General features: G+C 42.2%; 1 protein-coding gene across 2 annotated transcripts in view; it reads right to left on the bottom strand.

The window, feature by feature from the left end:
• The window catches only part of RAB4A (RAB4A, member RAS oncogene family), a 35,431-nt gene extending 15,370 nt beyond the window's left edge, over positions 1-20,061 (bottom strand). The window contains exons 1-6 of one of the 2 annotated variants that reach the window (XM_050949197.1): positions 19,857-20,061; positions 12,820-12,900; positions 10,542-10,656; positions 8,228-8,290; positions 4,245-4,399; positions 1,727-1,822 (exon numbers count right to left, since the gene is read on the bottom strand). In XM_050949197.1, the coding sequence (XP_050805154.1) occupies positions 1,727-1,822; positions 4,245-4,399; positions 8,228-8,290; positions 10,542-10,656; positions 12,820-12,900; positions 19,857-19,887 (541 nt within the window). In that variant the 5' untranslated portion in view covers positions 19,888-20,061. The remainder of the gene's footprint in view (positions 1-1,726; positions 1,823-4,244; positions 4,400-8,227; positions 8,291-10,541; positions 10,657-12,819; positions 12,901-19,856) is intronic. The other variant, XM_050949198.1, reaches the window with a different exon arrangement.
• Between the last annotated feature and the right edge of the window lie 2,369 nt (positions 20,062-22,430).

Here is a 22,430-nt window from a genome sequence, read left to right as displayed (position 1 = left end):
GGTGTGGCTATGTACCTGGAGTACATTCCTTACATGTTCTCTACTGGCCCAAGCTGTGCCTCCCATCTACACTGCTAAAAGTAGCAGTGTAGTGTCCTGCTGCTTGAGCCTTTCCCTCTGCAGTACAAAGCTCTGGCAGCAGGGAAAGGCTGCCAGCTTCTGCTGTTGGAGCCCTTCTCCTCTGCAGGGAAAGATTCCAGCAGCAGGAAAAGGCTCTGGTGGGGTTGGGGGGGGAGGCAGCAGGGAAAGGGTTAAGCTTTCACAGTGGCGAGGAAAGGCTTTGATGGGGTGGAGGCAGCAAGGAAAGGCTCTGGCAGCAGGGAGCAGCTGAAGCCTTTTCTCTTGGCCTCCCCTCTCCCAGAGGTTTTCATGAACTTGGATGGCTATGCATTGCAGTGTGGATGCAGTGCGCCTTCCTCGGTGACATTTAGCTACATGTATACTACGTGCCACTGAAAGTGCTGTGTAATGTAGATGCAGCCTTAGTGGGCAGTAGAGTGTGTGTCCACATGGGGAGATTTGTGCAAAATAGCTAATGCACTTTAAATTCACACTCTAGCTTACTGTGCACGAACTCCCTTGTGCAGACAAGCCCTTAGACAGACTACAGCAAGAGGTCTTTTCCCTTATAGAGGTAGTTCAAGTCCAAAATAACTAAATGTTGGCTTTATAGTTCCAATTTCATTCTGAAAAAAAAAGATCCAATTTTATATATTAGTTTTCAAACAAAGAAGGATCAGGATATTTTCAACCAAAGAAGGATCAAAAGTACCACAGCAAACCAGGGACAGATCGATCAGTTTGACACACTAGCCTTGAGCTCTCTGTTTTGCTCCATTTCCGTTTAAAATATGAATTAAAAAAAATGGTTTTGGCCTTGACTGAGTTAAAAAGGTAGAGGAATTTACACCAAAAAGTTCCTGAACATTCAAAATATGTCCTTGGAATTCAAAACATGGAAACTGGCTCCTACTAGACTGAGCTTCCTGGTTTTGTCAATTTTAAAAGTGATTTTATGGAGGCACCAACTAGAGTAGACTAGAAAGTGGATTTGCCGCAATGACTATTACCACAACCAAGTCTCACTTGTACTGTGAGGCACCTTGTGTGTTCTGGAGCCTGCAAAAATATAAATGAGTAAATTGGCCTCAGCCAGAAGCCATGCAGTTCAATTAGAGCACTTCTAACAATGAAAGGTCTGAAATGTTTAGTACAGGATCTGTTTAATCACCTTGATATTATTATTCCCTACCTATATAAAAGCAAGTGCAAAAGTCATCTGAAGAGTCATGTCTGCTAGGATAGTGATGCAGCATAGAAAGCTGCTAAAACTTAAATATTCCTAATTCAGAGGCTCTGTAGTTGTGAAGACCAAGAAGGCTACAGAGCATGCAGCCTGCAACCAGAAAGCTGAATATTAAGTCTAACGTTAAGAAACTATATGGGGGTACATCCTCCTTTTGATGAATGCAGTTAAATTTAATGTTCATTCCCGTTAACATATATGGAGAGGTAAGAAGTGGATAAACAAAAAAAAAAAGTCCCTTTCTAACAAGAGAATGTATACATTTAATCTATTACAAGTAACTGTATCCACAGATTTACTCATGCACTGTGACTAAACTTTTACTATAAGGAAATTCCAAAGCTGAGAGATACTGGAGTTTTAACTATGGGACAAGTGAAAATACATTCTAACTTAATAATAATCTTTATTCCAATTTACCTGATTCAATTTTATTAAGTATTTTTCTTGCACACTGTACAAAGGCCTCTTCAACATTCTCCCCGGTTAGTGCACTTGTTTCCAAAAACATCAGCTCTGCATTTGATGCCAGAAAAATAAAATCTCAGGTCATTAAAACTTTGAAATGCTCCGTTGCAGTACTCGAAACAAGAAAAAAGTGTGTCAGAACAGTAAGATTTCTTTTAAACAGAAGCTATTTTTAAGTGAGACTCTGAAGCAGTTTAGCCTCCCCCACCTTCTCCAAAAAATAATTAGGTTCTGAAGGGAGGAGTCCGAGAACATACTGAACATTGACGTAGTCATGATTACGTGTAACTGTTTTTGGTTTGAGATTTAAACACTCTCTCTCAAGTGCTGGAAACTCAAAGGCAACAGCATTGTGCTTGTACACGGGAACCAGAATATGAAGCCAACTGCACCGGCCCATCTAATTCTACTGTTCAAAGCAAGTGGAGTACAAAAATCAGCCAATATTTATGGTAAGACATTAGATTTATCAAGATGGTTTTAGTAATATAGATATGGATTCTTTAACTGATTGTGTTCTATGTCCCTTTAATGCACCACGCTGTTATTCAGCACAACTGTTTTCCAGTGAAAAATTTAAAAGAATGCCCTAGAAAGCTGCAAGCATGCTGACAGAGAGGAAACGGTGATGTGAGCACCAAACTATGAAGCGGTTCCAAGACAAACCTAATACATACTTATTTTGAGCACCTCTAAAGGAAGAAGAGATGATTAAATCAATGGCTAATATTTCCCAAATAGGCCACAAATAACATTACATTCACCAAATACCTATTTGATCACACATAAATTAAAAAATGTTGTTCTAGACTACAAAAGGCTGCATATTGGCTCTACGGCATGAGCATCTAGTTCTTGGATGAAAATTCAGCTTAACACTTTATCCAGAAGTCAAATATGATAGCAAGGCAATTAACTGGAAGTTTACTGCATCTCTATCCAGTCCTCTGAAGTGAACTTTACCTGGTAACATTCTCCCCTCACCTTTCAGTTATAAAATTCAATTATTTTTTGTGAGAGCACGAGCGCGAGAGTGCGAGCATGAACATGCCATTCAGAAAATCCAGTCCTCAATAAAATGTCTACTTATGAAAGATTAGTTTTACAGGTGGAAGGAGAGTGGCTAGCAGATTATGCAGGAATGGGCAGGGAAGGCAAGGGCAGGAAAACAGTGCCATTCTTCTCAGCAGTAGACCAAGATGCCTTCTCCCACTATCCAAACGAAGGGCATATTTGCATTTTGGCTAGACAATACCAACTTGACTTGTTCCAGTGGCTAAAGGACTGGAACTTTATAGGCTTTGCTGGGCTGCCTTTGTTCCTCCTGATCTTCACAAGAAGCTTATGTTGCCTGCCTACCTACCATTCACGTTACATTTCCAAGAGCAGCAAGCTTAACTTCCCTTGACAAAGTTAATCAATGCTGCTCCACAGTGGCTTCAAGCAAGTACTGTACTATATATTATCACCAGTTAACAGAGCAAGTTACTTGTTTTCCTCTTTATGAGAAGAAGACAACATTTGAAGTCACTACCCACACTCAGATCCTCACATAATGTTGCACTGCCTGCAATTTTTGGATCAGAGCAAAATCATGTAGGAGACTGAAGAACAATTAAGACTGGATTTTTAAGACCAGGTCTTGGGGTTTTTTAGAACTCTGTTCCCTTTTCCTTCCCTTTCTCCCCTTAAATCGCAGAAAAGAATCAGCTGGCCTATAACTTTCATATTTTCCCCCCGATAATGCTCTTCCAGATCCCTGCAGGGAGGGGAAATTCTATGTCTGGATCTCACCCCTCCCATGTGGAAGCTGCCTTTGTGGCACCATCCCACCCCAAGAATCTGCAAAAGAATCTCTATGGGAGAGGGATCCTCATAGGGGGAAGGAGTGGGAGCTAGACGATCCTATTCATCATCTTCTCCCCAGCCCTATGGAGATATATCCTGGAGCTGTATTGCCTGTATTTTTGCCATATTTTCTTTGTGGATCTTCTCTATGGTTCAGAATCTGCCTTTAAGAGGGCCCTGAGAGTAGTTATGTGTAGGGGGAATCCTTGGTAGTGTGACTTCAATGAAACTATGCGATTAGGGAACAGGAAATAGGGGATGAAGCACCTGAGGCACACAGTCCTTACATGGATGGTTCTAACCTCCCCTGGATTCCTGGGAAAATGGGGGCTTTGTGGGCCATCTTTTTAACCTTTTCTGTTGTCGGGGAAGGAAGCCAGTGAAGTGAACTCTTGGGAAACTACATGATGGGAGCCTCCGTGAATAAAATTTCCTCCCTCCTCCCCCTTTACTTCAGCGAAGCCCTCTGTATTAAATACTAAATTAAGGGGAAGGGGCATTAAAATTCTAATACTGTTATCAGTGTAACAAGGTTTGTACGTGGGCAAACATTAGCTCCTTAGACACAAGAGCTGAATAATGTGAACAAAATCTTCAAAAGTCGATTAGACAGACTACCTACCATTTTCTTGTGCAAACCTGGATGCTTCTAAAAAAGTAACTTCACGATCTGCATCGAGATCCTTTTTGTTCCCACACAGTATGATAACAATATTTTGACTTGCTAACATCCTTGCATCCGTCAACCAATTAGTAAGTGCGTTGTAGGTTTCTCGGCTGTGTAACACAAAAACAACATTTTCATAATACACAATGAATAATATTTCTATAAACTTCTGGACCAGGATGGCCTAGAGGATAGAACTTAAGAGACCTGGGTTCTATTCCTGTCTCTGCCACTGGCATGCTGGGTGACCTTGGACAAGTTACTTCCTCAGTTTCCCCATTTTTAAAATGGGGATAAAACTGATCTCTGTAAAGCATGTTGAGATCTACAGATAAAGAGCATTACAAGAGGTTATTTACTGTCACCAGAGTTCTCTGAGATAGACTCTGAATATTCACACTCATGAGAGGTGTCAATGGTGCAGCTCTAATAGTGGATTCTTTTGACAGAACCTGTTGGAGCACTCACTCACACCCTCCAATTCTTCTTTTCACTGTTCCTCAACTTTGAGTCAGACTATAAAAGAGGGCATGATGTTCTGCCCACCTCACTTCCTTCTACCCTTCCCCCCCTTCTCTGCCCCTAAAGTCCAGAATTATAGTTAGAACTCCGAGGAAGAGGGAAACTTTATAACAAAGAATGTTTGTCCTTTGGCAGAAAGGCTGCTCCTACCCAAGAGTCCAGAAACACTAAGAGGATCCTTTGAGTGGAAAGCAAAAGTGACAGTCTCTTATGAGTCCCAGTCTTCCAAGAAGGCAGCAGGTTGTGAGGATATAGCGCTGGAAGGCTTACTTTTGAGGATGCTTTGATTAGAAAATTGCCTAAAGGACAGGAATGCAAGGTCCAGTATAGATCGCTGTCTCTGGGATCAGTAAATATCTTGAGTAAAAACTTCTCTCTAAACTTCTTTGGCACTTCTTCTATGGCCCTCATCTCCAAAAGAAAAAAAGAGAGCCTCTGCTCATAGCAGGCTTTCATAAATAAGAAGGACTCCTGAATAATCCACTGTATATAGATTATTTTACTACGCTCATCACTGTAGTATCTGAGTGCTTTCTGGTAGTGCATTAAGCAATGTGACTACACGTGTTGTTTGTTCTCACATCCTGTCCCCAGAGGGAAAGCGTGTGAAGTGGAATGTTTTGTTTTGGTACGAGTGGTTTTTAAAAAATAAGTCTACCTCTTGCTACATGAACTGGGAAGGAGAGGGTGCAGTATCTGAATTGGCTTGCACATCTGCTTCGTATCATTTCTAAATGCCCACCTTGGACTGGGATAACCAGACAAAAGTTATATAGGTGGTATCCAAATGAGGTGCTGGGGGGAGAAGAGGGAGATATGGTTCCATATTGGTTCATAGTTCCTGATCCTCAGATCAAGTCTGTCACCTCAGGTCTGACCCAGAAAAAGTTATTGGGTTTCCCGATCTTTATTTGTGGCTTATGGTATCCTCCTTATCAATATCAAAGGAGGACCTGTTGATGTTGGTATTGCAGCTTTTGATTAAAACAGGAACTAGATGAAAATGGATTTTTGTGTCTGTTTCCTAAAGACTTACCTCAGGTTTCCTTTGGGAGGTTGGTATATTTGCATTATAGCAGAAGACCTAGTATCCTTTGTCTTAATGGAGGATAAGCTATCCCCCTTCAAATGGGAGGTTCTTTACTCTTACTTTTGTCTCTGAAGGCAGATTGAGACAAGCGTGACATTTAAGAAATTGCTGAGGCTACTGCTCTTCCAAATGCATCAGAGGAATTGAATGCTGCAATCAGTGTTTTGCCACTAACTGTCCCTCCGATATCAGTGCATTAGTCAGCTCTCTCTGATCTTCTGGAACAGATCTTTAAATACCATATCTTTTCCTAAAGATGCAACTAGTACCTTGCCATTGTATACTCTGATGCCAAGCGTTGCCAACAAGAATTTTCTGCCAGTTACATCTATCATCTTTCCCCTCTGTCTGCTGGTGTAAAGTCAACTTGATTGGCCTTTGAGCTCTGAACTGCAGCCTCCACTATGAAAGTTTTGGGAGAGGGGTGAAGGTGAAAATAAACTATTGTCAGGTTCCTTAACAAAACTTTATCTCCCTTGTTGGGCATAGCCTGTACTGATGCAGGCTTGGACCATATGTATTTGGCTGGCTCTAAAAGTACATTGCTGCTATTTGATGAGGTCATCTTCTTAGAACACAGGATATCAAATTTAGGCTGTTGAGTTTCTTACACTGCCACAGGAGGAATTTTAAGAGTTGTTGCCATTCTTCCTATTAATTTGTAGGACAAGACTGTATCCTCTGAAAGAGGCAATGCTAATGCCATGTTCTCAGCTGGAGAGATATGGTCCTCCAGCTCTGGATTCATCTCTTTATAACATTCCAGCACTACCAGAGTATATCTGGAATAATAACTGAAGACTGGTCCTTCTCTCTAGAAGTTGACAGATCCTGGATCTCTGGAGCCAGTAAGAGATCTCCCTTAGTTTCTTCATATGGCAAGACTGCTGAGTGTCAGGGTAATGTCCAGGTGGCCAAGAGGACCATCTAGCCCAGGGAGGTATACAATAATCTGGCCAATAGTTCATTCTAGGCTCTATTTCAGCTCACCTGTCAGGGTATGGTGCGTGCTTATATGATGGGTGCTTAGCAGTATACTCTTGCTTGTGGGTACTGCTATTGAAATAAAAAGTGGTGTAGCTTGTTCCAATTCTAATTTTCTCATATCTTGCACACAAAGTTACTGCTTTGAGTAACATAGTTGTTTTGTACACTACAATCATATTGGCATTTATTTTTGTGGAAGTTTTTACCGGGGTTTATAATTCAGCAATAAGAGTTCACTTTGGAATGAAGTTTAGCACAAGAGCTTTAGACTAGAAGTATTTTTTTTTTTTTTTGGTGAACTGATGTGTACACCAGTAAGCTTCTAGTGAAGTATAATGACGTAACTATGAAACATTCTGTATATGTTCTTGTGTTTATGGTAATACAAAATTCCTCTAACTACAGATTTTGAGTAGCTATCTAGCTTAGTGTTAAAAATAAAAAAAAGCACCATATTAAGCAAGAACACCTCTAAAGAATTTTCAAGGATCTGTAAGTCAGTTACAGTCTAATCAGACTGGTGTTCTACAAGAAGTTGGTTAAAGAACATCAGACGGGAGAAGACAGTTGATCATAAAAGTCAGTGCATATAAGTCTGATTAACCATTGTTGAGAACTGGGTTTCACTACCAGCTAAGAAATCTCAGAGAACCCTAAAATACAATTAAGACAGAACCATGAACAGAAGTAATTCTACTACTACATCTAGAGCTGTAGCTTCCAGATCTGGGGGGGATCCAGTCAACCACCTCACTTTCTCCATAGAGCAAGAGGGGAACTACCATATCAGCACACAGATAAGTCAGGTTTCCAGAAAAGAATTTGCTTCCTCCGTCAAGAGGCTAAATTCTGCTCTTCACTTGTTATACCCTGGGCTTGGTAAACTAGTGTCAGATTGTTACACTGTTTCTACCTTATATTAATGCTGCTTTAGAGCAGAGTGGAACTTCACTGTTTAGACCCTGATTATCCTACTAAATCTTCTCCACACCAATTCCAGATTAATTCATTTTACTGGAATACAGGTGACCAGAACTGTACACAGTATTCCTGTTAGCAATACCTTTACAATGGCATTAATACTTTTCTCTACTGGAAATGCCTTGCCTGATATACCTGAGGAGCACATTTGCCTTTTTTCATAGCCGCATCACATTAAAAGCATCCTGTGAGTGATCAACAAACCAGGTCTCTCTCCTCCTCCGTCATTTCCAACTGATAAGCACACAGGTATTGATTTTAAAGAAAAAATATTTTGAACCGTTAATAGTATCTAGTATCAAATGAATTATAGACTTAAGTAAAAAAGAAAAAACCAGAAATGGTTAATTTTTATTACCTGGTAATGTCATAGACAAGCAAAGCACCCGCTGCACCTCTGTAGTAACTTCTTGTTACAGACCTGAAAGGGAATTTTAAGTTATACAATTATGCTCTCATAATGTCTTTTTCATCTCAAGTCTGGGTCATCATGGTGTGTTCCACATAGGGCTATGCTTTCATAGACTTTAAGGTCAGAAGGGACCATTATGATCATCTAGTCTGACCTCCTCCACAACACAGGCCACAGAATCTCACCCACCCATTCCTGTAACAAACCCCAAACCCGTGTCTGGGTTATCGAAGTCCTCAAATCATGGTTTAAAGACCTCAAGCTGCAGAGAATCCTCCAGCAAGTGATCCGTGACCCATCCTGCAGAGGAAGGTGAAAAAACTCCAGGGCCTTTACCAATCTGCCCTGGAGGAAAATTCCTTCCAGACCCCAGATATGGCGGTCAGCTAAAGCCTGAACATGTGGGCAAGACTCACCAACCAGCACTCAGGAAAGACAATTCAGAAACTGAAGCTAAAAATTAAGCAGTATTTCTTGGAGGAAGCACCTTCCACCAATGTTTTACAATCTGCACTAGTTACTGAATGACTTCCAGATGAAGACTGAACTGTTGGTCTGATCTATGAGTTCCAAACTCTGGGTCCTGGCTACATGAGAGATTGTCTCCACTCATTCCAGGGCAATTGTGATCATCTGAAGCGCATGAACAGTCCTCTGGTTTAAACAGGCAATGCCCAACAGCAGGACATTCTCAGGAGCCTTCAGCTTTGTAATTCATTTCTCCTATTATTTGGCCTGTCTTTTGTGACCTTCGGTGGAGGTTTTCCTAAGAGGCTCTTATTGGGTATGTCTACACTGTCTGCAATGTAAGCCCAGGTTCTGAACTCTGGCTCAAGCCTATCCGCCTCTGCCATCTACACACAAATAGCACTAACTCAGGGCTTGGACCCAGGACCCTACAGTTGACCCAGGGTTCAAGCCCTATTGCTTTCCAGTGTAGGCACAGCCCCACTAGACTCACACTCTGGGAGTTTGCCAAAAATATTCCACGATCCCATGGGCTATTCTTTGTCTTCTGGACAGTGAAGTTCCCCCACACTGCACCACAAACAGGCTAGAGTGGCCACATTTTGGGAGTTGCTAAAAAATCTGGGATATGGGTGGTTGGACTTGGGCCCTCATAATTCAGTGTAGATAATGGTGCCCCAAGCTGGGACCCAGGGTTCAACAATTCCTAACTTGGAGTTAGGAATGAGTAAAGATGCTCAAATCCTACGTTAACTATCTCAGGGTGTGCTAGCTGGAGTTCCACTAATCCTGGGTATGTCTACACTGCAATGTAAGTCCACATGTGTTTCAGACATGGTATTTTTTTAAAAATTCGCAACTTCACCAGATAAACCCAGATAAAGAGAGTCACCCAGTGTAGGTCAGTTGTAGTTTAGCTTTAAGCAACTAAAGATAATTTCTAATTGAGTTTTGATCAACCATTTCAGTTAAAGAATATTGAAGTAGACATAACGTATCGTTCAATACTTTTAGATAGAGATCCATTCAAATATTTTTATCAAAACCTGCAGTATCTACACTTTAATGGGGATCCTGGAATATACTAGATAATAAACAGCTGTTTGAATAATTTAAGGAGGGGAGAGAGGCAATGCCCTTCACTTGTCAAAACCAAAACACCAAATGTACCTTTAACAACATATTGTACCCATACCAGCATGTCTGGGGCATAGATCAGTTTCTCTAGAAGTGTATTTGGCAGACTATGAATGTATTTGACAAATGTACTAGGACTATTTTTGTAACAGATTCCACTGATATTGAGATTTATTTTCTTGTATATTTTGATTGGCATAGAATTTCTTGGCACTTCCTTGTTCCAGCCAGAAGTCTTCCACAGAAATCTGAGTACTCAAAATTTGATAACATGGTATTTGAATTTGGATAGCAAACTTAAGGCATGCATTCTTCTATTTACATACCTTAATCATTATATAAAAAACTTACACTACACAACACTACACAACCAACTGCATGAATGGTGTTTCACTATATGAAAAACAGAAGGAAGGCCAAAACCTCAGCTGATGCAAGTCAGCATCATTCTACTGACCTCAATGAAGCTATGCCAGATTACACAAACTGAGGATCAGGTTCAGTGGAACAGAGTTAGCCATGACATAAGCAGATACAATTCCAATGACTCAGACATTAACTGCACTCATTTACATCAGGGCTGAATTTGGTCCATAATATCTATATCTCCAATTTGGTATTAAATATTCTTTAATAAAGTAAATGAAAAAGATACCTGAATCTCTCTTGTCCTGCTGTGTCCCATATCTGTAATTTTACATATTTACCCCCTACATTTATTATCTTTGAACCAAATTCGACTCCTATAGTATGATTTGAGTCATCTTTGACTAAAAGAGAAAGAAAAAACAGATTTAGTGTTTATTTTGAGAACATTTCAGGTTTATGATTAGATGTTTTTACATAACTTAAAAACACTTCAATATATATTCATTGTGAAGGTAAGAGTATAAACAATGAAAGTGCCATTAAAAATAGATCTCTACCACTTACTGCAAATGCTAGATAAGTCATCTTCTGTGAAGCATATGCTCCCAGTTTAGGCAGGAGCAAAACTTCAAGTGTAACCATAAAGTTACAGCCTGCTTGTCAAAAGACCGGATGAATTGTTCATAATCCAACATAGCTCCTGTGCCATTAATACATTTTCCCCTTCAGTTTTTTAATATCCTGACCGATTCAAAATATCACTGCAGGAAAGGTTCGCTTTTAAATAAGACTACTTCATAATACTGAACCCACTAGCAATTTTGGGAGTAATTTTAATATAGTCTCTGTAAGACCATGTTTAAGGTGCTACATTTTTAAAAACAGACCAATTCAATACAATAGCAGAACACAAAGGACTCTGTCTTGTCCACAAATATGCAGGCTCTATTTCTCCTGTAAAGCTTGTTCTTATGCGCAAGTTACAGCGCCCCACAAATGGTTTATTCTGCTGCCTTGTACTGTTACACTGAGAGGTACTACGAATGGATGAATCACAGACCTACTTCTTGATGGTTGTGAACTCACCATTCAATTAACATAATTAATCATAATCCCTCACTTAAGACAAAAGGAGTTTTGAACTGAGTGGTGGGAGATTGCTGCAATTTGAGGCTTGGGCCTGGTCTACACTACAGAGTTAGGTTGACATAAGCCGCCTTGTGTTGACCTAACTATGTAAGTGCCTACACTAAAATTTTGCTCCCATCATCATATCTGCCTCACTGTACCGACTTAACTCGACCTCCATGAGAGGCACAGAGTCAGTGTTGATGTTGTTAGGTCAACACAGAGCCAAGATAGACACTGCATTGCTTACATTGACTGTTACTGGCTTTTAGAAGCCATTGCACAATGCCCGTCACTGTCAGTAAGAGTGCTCTTGATCAGGACGTGCCTGCCGACACAAGAAATAAAGCGAGGACACATACAAACGACACAATTACTGCAGTGGCTGTATGCTGACATAAATTATGTCAACTTAATTTTGTAGTGTAGACATGTCCTTGGTCTACAGTAATAACTTATGTTGGTATAACTACTTTGCTCAGGGGTGTGTAAAAGGAAAAACAAGTATATAAAATCCACACCCCTGAACGATGCAAGATTATACTGACTTAACTCCAAATGTAGAGCACTATGTCAACAGTAGTGCATCTCCCACCAGCTCTGCAAATGCACCACAACTCCCTACAAACACATATGCTATTTTTTTCTGAGGAGTTGGCTAAGTATGAGAATATATGCCAGGATCTGGAACTTCCTGAATCTTATAATGCCAAGAGCCAATGTGAATAATGAGGTATTGCCTGAAGAGGGTATGGAAAACCTGTTCTTTTTCATCCTTTACTAGTGTTAGATGGAATCCTGTGGGTGAGAGAGAGAACAGGCTGTAAAAGGAAGTGAAGAGCTCGGCAACTGTGGAGTTGGCAGAGTAAAGGTATGTGTGTTAAGGTGGTGTATGGGAGTATTGCTGAAAGAGAAGCGTTAAGGTTGTATGGGTAACCTTAACTCTGCATTTGCTGATTTTCTGAAGTCTTAGTTATGATCAACTCAATGTTCTGCAAAGGAATGACATTCCACCAAGCAACGTTAACTCTGTATTAAAGCAGTTTTTTGCCATCAAATATAAAAGTACAAAACAGAGAGGTGTACTCCAACAAATGCACTCTGGCATCAGAAACATGCAAGCTTACTTTGCTTAAAACACTCACTACCAGCATGCCCTAGTATGGTTTTACTTGGACAGTGGGGACAACAATTATTAATAAGTATCATAGTATAGATCACCTCCCTCTGTAGTCTACAACAGTTTTAGAACAGTTCTGAACACAGTTCCCAGACAAAATCCCTGTCTACACTGGTTAAAGAAGTGTTGCTAGTACAAAATACTTTAAAACAATGTTGTCGCTAGCAAAAAAACAGATGGCAGTGTGGACAGAGCTGTAAAACCACTATATGGTGAAACATCAAAAATGTCATTATGCCTAGATATAAATACTTACACTTCTTCTCAATAAACTGATGAAGCAAACAGGACTTGCCAGTTCCAGCATTTCCAATAACCAAGAATTTAAAGAGGAAATCTGAAGAATGAAAACAAAACAAAAAAAAGACATAAGAACCAACTATGAGACATTTACTTCTGTTTTAGTATCTGCTTTTTGCCTTGTCAGCAGACCAAGTAAATAAGTATAAGGAGAAAGCACTTCTTCAGTCAGCCACCTGCCACTAGCTGTTATTCTAAAGAGGAGGAATAGGTAGGAAACTTAGGAAAATGGCCATAAAGATAAGGAAAAAGGTAACTTAAAAGGGGTTAAAAAGAGAGAGCACTATGTTTACTGAGCTATAGAAATAGATAATTAAAAAAAGAGAGAAGTTGGATTAAAAGGGCAATTTAAAGAAAAATACAAAGGCATCGTAAGATAGGTGGCCTTTTCATATTCCAAGAGGGTATATTCTTGTTTTTCACAGTATCCCCACTTCTTACAACGAGAGCCCTAAACATTATTTGAAAGTCATTTCAAGTTGCTCAGACATTACAACATAGTTCTCATATGCAAGGATTTTTATGTAAAGTCAAATACTGAAAGTTCTAGGAATTGATTCCTACCATAAAAATATAGAAGTGATATTACTTAGAAGTAAAACATTTCCATGCTTCTTGGCTGTTAAGAACCCAAGAGTTGATTTATTTTAAACACACGAAAACTGATCTGCTTCACATAACAGTTCTTACATCAAGAGAACACAGAAAAAGTCAATCTTCAGACAGTCAAGAGAAAATGAAGCACTGCTATTTGTAGTATCAAGAACTAACAAGAAATTCACCATGATGCTGAACAAAATGAAAACATCATTCAAGAGATACTGATACATGAAATAGTTAGAGTTCAGGAAACACTGTGGCATAAGCAAATCAATAAACTGTTGGAGTCAAGTAAGATATGTAAGCCAATTTGTAAGGAATAAATAAGATTTTTAGTATTATAACACCTACTACAAAGATAAATTAAGAAAAACGTCGTTTTAAAACACATACTTCACTTTAAAAATGAAAAAAACATTACTGGGCACTACCACCTCCAGAAACTGTCACTCTTTAGCCACAGCTTGATGTTTTGCAGACAGTTGCTTTAGTTGGAACAAAACATTATCCTGTCATCTCTTCCTTATCTTTATGAAGAGTCTGTGCATTCTTGTACTCTCTTAGGAGTGTGTACGTAGTTAATGTGTGTTTTTGTGTCATCCTCTCATGTCATGTACGTGCTTTCTTGGCATTAACAAATACCTATTTTGTTGTTTCTGCCAAGGCCAGGCCTACTCTGGTTCACAGCCTTTGGTTCACACTATTAGTTGTGCTTAGGGCTCCAGCAAGGCCTACAGTGAGTAGAAAAAGACAGTAAAAGACTGAAGTGTGACATTTATTTTACTTATGTAATAAAAAGTTGAAAAGTAAAATATGATGTAGAATCAAACATTTTTATTTAATGTATATATGTGTAGGATGAAGTGACTGGGGTTAGGCAACAGACATAAAAGGCTAATGTCTATGGAGACCGTGATAATCTTCTGTTTAAAAAAAAACAAAACAATAAACAACAAACCCACCATGACACCAAACAGTGACAATCCTAGTGTTCTCACATGCAAAAATCCCCATATTTTAGAACCCAGGATTTCTGATGCACCTTTGCTGGTATTTTATTTGTCACCAGCAAGTTACATCAGAACTCCAAATTAAGAACAGATAGGCTTCCCTCCCCCACTGCTCATTTGGCTTTTATTTATATAGCACCTAAAACTTTTGTCTACTATCTTCTGAAATGCAGAAAATTGCACCAATCATTTTACAATTTGCAGGGGAATGACCTCCAATCCCCCTCCTTCAAATCTTTGACTCACCACAGCATCCAGCCTTTTGTTTGCCTACCTAAAATTCTGTTGGTAAACAGGGTGGGATTTTCAAAGCACTTGAGGGAGTGAGGTATCCAACTCCAATATATTTTCAGTGGAAGTTGGGCAACCAACTCCCTTAGATGCTCTTGAAAACCTCCACTCACACTGAAAATGTGGTAATGGTTAAGCTCAGGGCAAGTTTTCAACCTAGTGCCAAAACAGAAACTTGATTAAGAAATAAATTATTTTGCTTTAGCTGTCTGCATCCAGATTTCTAGAAACAAAAATGACCATTTTTGTAAAAATGGTATTAGGAACAATTTCATATGATGAGAGTCACAGAATACTATATTCTTGATACTATTAAGACATTTTTCCATTTTTAAACAGCAGATCACCTGCAAATTTACAGTAATAGACTAGAACACTGTAATTCTAGCATCTCTTGGTAGGGTCCATACATTTTTACCTAGCAGCAGAAGCAACACTGCATAATCAATCTCGGCAATACACTGGATATTACTATAAATATAGACTGCTTCCTAAGATGGTCTTTAGATTATTTCAAGTTGTATTGGATCTGTTACCTACATGTGAATCATCAAGGTTACCGGAACTGCTCTGATTTTGTGAGAAGAGCTAACACCACCTCCTTAGCAAAACAGCTACCTTCCATTTTCCAAAATTCTATCAGCAGCAAAGTTAATTGGAGGAAGAGGAGAACATCTCAACATAAAATTCTTATTTGCAGTAGGTAGAGTCCAAGAACCAAACTGAAAAATGTGGGATCACTTCTTAACGGCAAAGTAGGGTTGTAAGTCGGATCGGGGGGGAGGATGGGGGGAAGGGAAAATCACATCTCTGCCAGTCAAATGGCCCATGTAGATGCCACTATATGGCAAAATAACTCCTTTGCTAGTATACCTTATGTCATTCGGGGAGCTGGATTAAAAACAAGGTTTCTTTTGCTGGTATTACTCTCCACTAAGGGAGTGTGTCAATAAAGCTTTACCAGCACAACTGTTTTGGCAAAGCCTTTGTAGTGGAGACTAGTCCTGAATGTTTCCAGATACCATGGGACATCATGGTTAAATCAATGTGGGTACTTTGTAGCGCAGGGATTGGCAACCTTTGGCACACAGCCCACCAAGGTAGGCACCCTGGTGGGCTGGTTTGTTTACCTGTTGTGCCCACAGGTTTGGCTGATCGCGGCTCCTAGTGGCTGCGGTTCACCGATCCAGGCCAATGGGGGCAGTGGGAAGCGGCGACCAGCACATCCGTGTGCCCGCGCCACTTCCCACAGCCCATGGGTACTTTCGATGGACCTGGCTCTTTGCAAGAGTGAATCCAGCAGCATTATACATGGGACTGCCTGCAGCATACTTCTTATTTCCAACCAAAACGCAGCATAATAACGAAGATCTCACTCTAAGGAATATCAGACAATAACCAAGGCCTTGCGTATGTCATGTTAAGCTAGATCTAAAAGTCTGCAGAACGGCACTCTTTTTTTGTGGCACTGGTTAAGCTAAATTCTACAGCAGCTTCATTTAAAACTGATTTTTTGATAATACAGACAAATATAGTCAGTATAGTAATCTTTGTGCTATTTTGATAGAAAATTCAGATTATATACTATCCCCCATATTTTCATTTTTCTGTGTCATAGACCTTTGTACCAACAATGCACAGCTTTCATTTCAAAAGGTCAAGGAGAATCTGAAGATTTTGACAGCTAGACAAGGAACAGAACTTTTGAAGCCTCAAAGCATAGGAACCAGTTTGGGATCATTAGACAGACATGTTAGCTGGATGTCTGTTACACTGCATACAACTGTTAACTGTATCATTGCTGATTGTTGTAAGTGGTAGTCCTATCAGTCCCAGGATATTAGAGAGACAAGGAGGGTGAGATAGGACCAACTTCTGTTGATGAGAGAGACAAGTTTTTGAGTTCAAAGAAAAGCTGTGCAGGTCTCAAAAGTTTGTCTCTTTCCAACAGTAGTTGGTCCAATAAGAGATACTACCTCACCCACCTTGTCTTTCTAATACCTCTTAAGCCTGAAACATCAGTTTATCTACAGATTCAGAAAAAAATACTGTTTCGTTTAGCATTGTAAGGTTTCTTTCATGATTTTTTTTAAATTAAAAACTTTTATTCTGTAGGTTAACTTGTGACAAGTGGAGAGTTCCAAAGCAAGTACTGCAGCCACAAAAATTCATAAGACCCCAAAGGTAATACTGTGTGTTTTGTTGGCAGCCAAAAGTACTTGTGAGAGCTAGTTCTCCCAATTCCATTTCTAGTCAGGTATTTGCTTTACATTATACCAGTCCAAAAAGTCCACGAGATGCTTGCAAAAGGAGATTATTTGTTATGGAACAACATCAACCCACCTAGAATTAGCGACTTAAGACAAAGGTATGGCTAGTTCATAAACTAGAAGAGACTGATAAAAAGGGAGCTGCATTAATATAGGCAAACAAGATACCAAAATCAAGTATTAGCTATGAATGCAGAGGTCAGCATTCCCAAATGAATATCCAAATGACTCCATTCTGATCTTTCATCCCTATGGTTATGAAGATGTGCTTTCCCTAGAGTGCTGTTTTAGTGTGAAAAGCACTATGCATGTCTGTGGAAGAAGAAATCCAGACCCAAGTCCCAATGTCTTTGTACTTTAAGGGGTCTCATGCACAGCTGTCTTATTTCCCACAGCAGCGCTGATTCAAAACACCGTGGAGCAGAGGTTGCAGTATCTAGGATAGCCTTATTTCAAGCACTGGTGGCCAGCCAAGTCAGCATACATAGGCCTGGCCTACATGACAAAGTTAGGTGGACACAAGCTGCCTTGTATTGACCTAGTTGTACACATGTCTAAACTTAAATTTGTCTCCCACTAATGTAGGTACCCTGTTACAGCAACATCACCTCACTATCTCCAGCTGGTGTTGAGCCATAGTCAATGTATGGAGGTCAACGCAGAGCAAGTGTAGACATCATGATATTTATATCAATCATAACTGTCCTCCAGCAGCTGTCACATAACACCCGATACTGACCATTCTGGTCACTATTGTGAACTCCACTGCCCACAGGTCACAAAGACCAGAAGGCCCTCCTCTCTTTTAAAGCCCCACGAATTTTTTAAATGCCTTTTCCTGATTGTTCAGCTTGGTAAGCACATTTAGCTTTCCATGTGTGCGCGCACAACTGCCCAGCTGATCATGCTGGCTACACACTACAGACACACTATCTTGGAGAAGACATGAAATACTGGACCTACTGGGCCTGTGAGGAGAAGAGGCTATGCAAACACACCTATGGATCAGTGCTAGAAGCAGACATCTACAATCAGATTGCATGGGGGTGTGTGAAGAGGAGGTTTGCAGAAGAAGGGGTATGACAGGAACCAACAGCAGGAATTGCTTCAGGCATATCAGGCCAACCAATCTAGTGTCAAACCCCACACCTGCCGTTTTTACAAAGCGCGGCATGCCATATTTGGCAGAGACCCCAACATTACCCTGAATGCCCCCATGGAAATGTCTGAGGAGACCAAGCCAGAGTCCCCTGGTGTGAACAATGAGGACGAGAAGGATTGGGGGACATACAACTACTGTATCCAACTATGCCATGAGCCAGGACCTGTTTGAGACTCCACTGCAATCCCAGCAGTCAAGCACAGGCAAGTCTAATGCAGTGGAAGGAATCTCAGGTAAATGTGAATTGTATTTATCCTTAGCACTGAAGGCACCCTCAACTTAACAGGACAATGATGAACTGTGCTTACCCCTTTCTAGGACAGGAGGAGAGCCCTAACAATCTCAGCTACAGTAGTGAGCCAGACCAAGCAAGCGGCAACAACATGCCCATGCTGTTCACAAGCCCCTTCATTGCCTTAACTTTGCCCCGTAACATACATGTGCTTACATAGACAAGAGATCACTGTTATCTGGTCCTCTTTCGCCATTCCCTCCTATGGTTTGCTATACTTACATATTTTATCTTTGATTTCAAGCTTTTTGGATATAGGATTAGAGTCGTTATCTGCTAGGATCATGTCTTTCTATAAGTTTGTATGGAACCTAATTAGAACCTCTGAGCATTGCCATAAAAGTACCAATCACCTCCTGCTAAAATAATGGATCTCTGATATTCCTTCTGAACCCATTTAAAATATAACAGTATTAAGTGTCTACTTAAGATTCGAAGCCTGAATTTCACCACCAAGTCAAATAACTCACCAGTTCTTAACAGGAGCGGTGCCAGGGTTTTTGGCGCCTTAGGCTCAGGGGCGGCTCGCCGGTCCTGCAGCTCTGGCGGACCTCCTACAGGCGCTCCGGCGGACCGTCCGCAGGCGTCCCTGAGGGAGGTCCACCGCAGCTGCGGGACCAGCGGACTGTCCGCAGGCATCCCTGTGGGAGGTCCACCGCAGCAGTCTGCCGCCCACCCAATCCTGGTGCCCTAGGCGACCGCCTATGTCGCCTAAATGGAAGAGCTGGCCCTAGTTCTTAACAGTGAAAAAACATATTAAACCAGGCATTCTAATTTTAGGCTGCTTGTACTGAGCTTCAAAGGGAAGGACCATGGTGGAATCCAGGAGGCTGAAAACACAAGTAATGTTTGTTGTTTGTTTGATAAATATAAGAGAAAAAGCCTGGCGGAAGGATAGGTACCAAAAGCCTGCTGCAGTCCAAGACCTCGAAGGATCTGCCAAACCGAGTCAGGCCATGGGTTCATCACATTTCCTAGTCTGTCGCCAGCTGTGGCCAACTCTTGGTAATTCAGAAGGATGCAAATCTCACACACACACCCCCCGGGATGATCATACACCGAGGCACCCACGCAGCGCTGCGCCCGGAGAGGAAGCTGCTCCTGCTGCATCCCACACGCTGGGCCCGGGGACTCGATGGCCCCCGAGCCACACGCGCTACCGCGTAGCCATCAGCGCTCTCAGACCCTCCCGCAGCCGCTGACACGCCCTGCCCCCGCCCCCGGGGAGCTGAGCGTCCCCAACGCCCCGCGGGCCGAACCGCCGCACAGGGCACGGGACAGCAGGGAACGGGGGAACGAACCCGCCGGGACCCCGCAAGCGCAGAGCCCCCCAGCCGGCGCCGGCGCCGGCCCCGGCCCGGCTCCTACCGTAGGTCTCGGACATGGCTGTCTGCGACATTTTGGAAGCGCCGCGCCTGCGCCTGCGCCTGCGCCTCCTCCCGCGCCTTCGGCTGCTGCTCAGCTGGGGGCGCCTCAGGCCGCCAAGTACAACGGGCGGGGGGGGGGTGCAGGGGCGAGTCCCAACAGCGGCCGCCGCTACAAACCCCCCAACCAGAGAAACTTCCTCAGCAGCAACAACTGGCTTAGACCGGGCACGCACCGCCACTTCTGCGCATGCGTGCGCACGCAGCTCTTCACCCCCAACCTATCGGGGCGTGGTCTCTCCTCCACACATGCGCATTGTCTACTCTCCTCCGCCCTCCTCTCCACCCCCAACGACTCACCAAAACAAAGCGCACGTGCGCGGCTTTAGAACTAGCCGCGGAGCCGTTGGGAGGAGTCACGGGGCGAGCTGAGCAGGTGATGGGGGCGTGGCTGCCTCACACGGGCAGGTGACTGAGGGCGCGAGGGAGGGGCGCGGTGCAGGGTCAGTAGCTGTATGGGAGGCACGTGGGGAGGGTGGATGGTGTCACTTCGCCAGCTCTGGTGCGGGATAGGTGGGACCCTTCTGTCCGCTGGCCTGGGCCGCTGGCTGGGTATGCAGGAGTGGGATGGCTGGGGCAGGTGGCTCGTGGGCCCTGAGGTGCGGGGGGCATCCGGGTCATCTGTGCCTCTTTACCTGGCCTAAGGCCAGGCTGGCTACCAGGAACCTGAGGGCTGCCGACATTTGATTCTAGTGGAAGCAACCCACCCTTTGGTGCTTGCATCTTCCTGTGACACACTCACTTAAAATGAGTTTCTTGACGGTTGTTTGATTAATAGAGCTGCTGACCTGAAAGAACAGTCGTGTCTCCACGTCAAAGGCCTTATGTTCAACATGGCCCCTGCGCGGAGGGAATTGTGATGATTTTTGTAAATGGTTAGATTTGTGAGTTCTTGATGATCCTTGATAATCAGTCTGCACCCCCAGTGCCTCCCCCCCCCCCCCCCACCTCCCCAGAAATCAGATACAAGTGTGCAGGAGCAAATTTCAAGTTTGTACCTCACACCAGTACTTGGATGAATGGCTAAAATCCCATAAGAAAGGTTGGTGACCTCTGATGGAAAGGTCAATTTATGGAATAATCTAGGTCAAGACATTTAAATGGTAAAAATCTTGCTTCATGTTTATAAACTGATTTAATGTACAACAAAAATGGTGGAAGGGATATTAAATCCTGTGCTTCAGGGATTAAGCCATTCCCTAACTATTAGAGATCAGGAGGAGACCTCTAAGGGAGGCAGATTATTCCATACTTGCCTATAATGAGATTCTTACATTTTTCTCTGTAGCTTCTGGTACTAGCCATTGTCAGAGATAAGATGAACTTCGAGTCTTATCCAGTATGGCAATTCCCGTGTTCCTAAATGACAGCATTTTATTTTAATATGTATTTATAAATCATTTATATATTGTATTGCAGCTTCCAACGTGTACAAAACATTATATTGTAATGAACATAAACGCAGGAAACAGGATGACTCAGAGGTTGGTTACAGGTGCTATAGCCTTTCACTTCTAGGTGGCTGGCTCAAATTCAGAACCACTCAGTAATGAATGGAAGTTATTACTATCTGGCAACTGTCCAGTAGCCTCTTGGAAATGAGGGAAGAGGTCTCAATGTAAAGTCAAGTAATAAATATGGTCTCATAGGCACCTACTCCATGGGTGCTCCAGCCCTGGAGCACCCATGGAAAAAAATTAGCGGGTGCTTAGCACCCGTCTGCAGCCAAGCTCCCCCCGTCCACCATTGCCTTGTGCCTGCCAGCTGCCTTGCTGATCAGCTGCTCCCCTTGCCTTCTAGCGCCTTCCACCCACCACGAATCAGCTGTTACATGGCATGCAGGAGGTGCTGGGGGAGGAGCAGGGATGGGACACCCTCACGGGAGGGGGCAGAACTGGGCAGGACTGGGTGGAGTGGGGGTAGGAAGGGGTGGAGTGAGGGTAGGGCCTGTGGCAGAGTGGGGGCAGGAACAGGCAGGGCTCAGGTGACCATACATCCCATTTTGGCCAGGACAGTCCCTTTTTTAAGTCCTGTGTAGGAGCTGAATTCTATAATGTACTATGAGAATTAATGTATGATTTGATTTTATCCTGTCAGCCACCCTGTTTTGAATAGCAGAAAGGAATGACAGACCAGAACAATCCTTATGAGTGATTATGGTCACTCTTTTGTTTTAGGATGAGTTATAATGTCTACTATGGTTTCCTTTATGTATTACAAATTAGGCACTCTTGTTAAATATACATTTCTTAAGGTTTAACAAGTGAGAGACAGGATTCTCTATTGTGACTATGTTAAGTAGATGAGAGGAACATAGAAGACCCGGTCTTGGTTATTGATTAGCAAGGTTTAATTTGCAATTCCTTTTTTGCTCATACTGCTGTTTGTATTCTCAATCTGTTTGTGTGAATGAGGATGTATGCATCAGGAAAAGATAAGGTGTGAAGGACATTGTTATAGCCAGAGTCAAGGAAGAAGTAAAGAGACTTAAAAGACATCAAAGAATCATCAACGTACA

The sequence above is a fragment of the Gopherus flavomarginatus genome, chromosome 4 (genome assembly GCF_025201925.1).
Source record: "Gopherus flavomarginatus isolate rGopFla2 chromosome 4, rGopFla2.mat.asm, whole genome shotgun sequence".
NCBI lineage: Eukaryota > Metazoa > Chordata > Testudines > Testudinidae > Gopherus > Gopherus flavomarginatus.
Note: the sequence above shows the minus strand (reverse complement) of the source record. Positions and strands in the feature narration are given on the sequence as shown.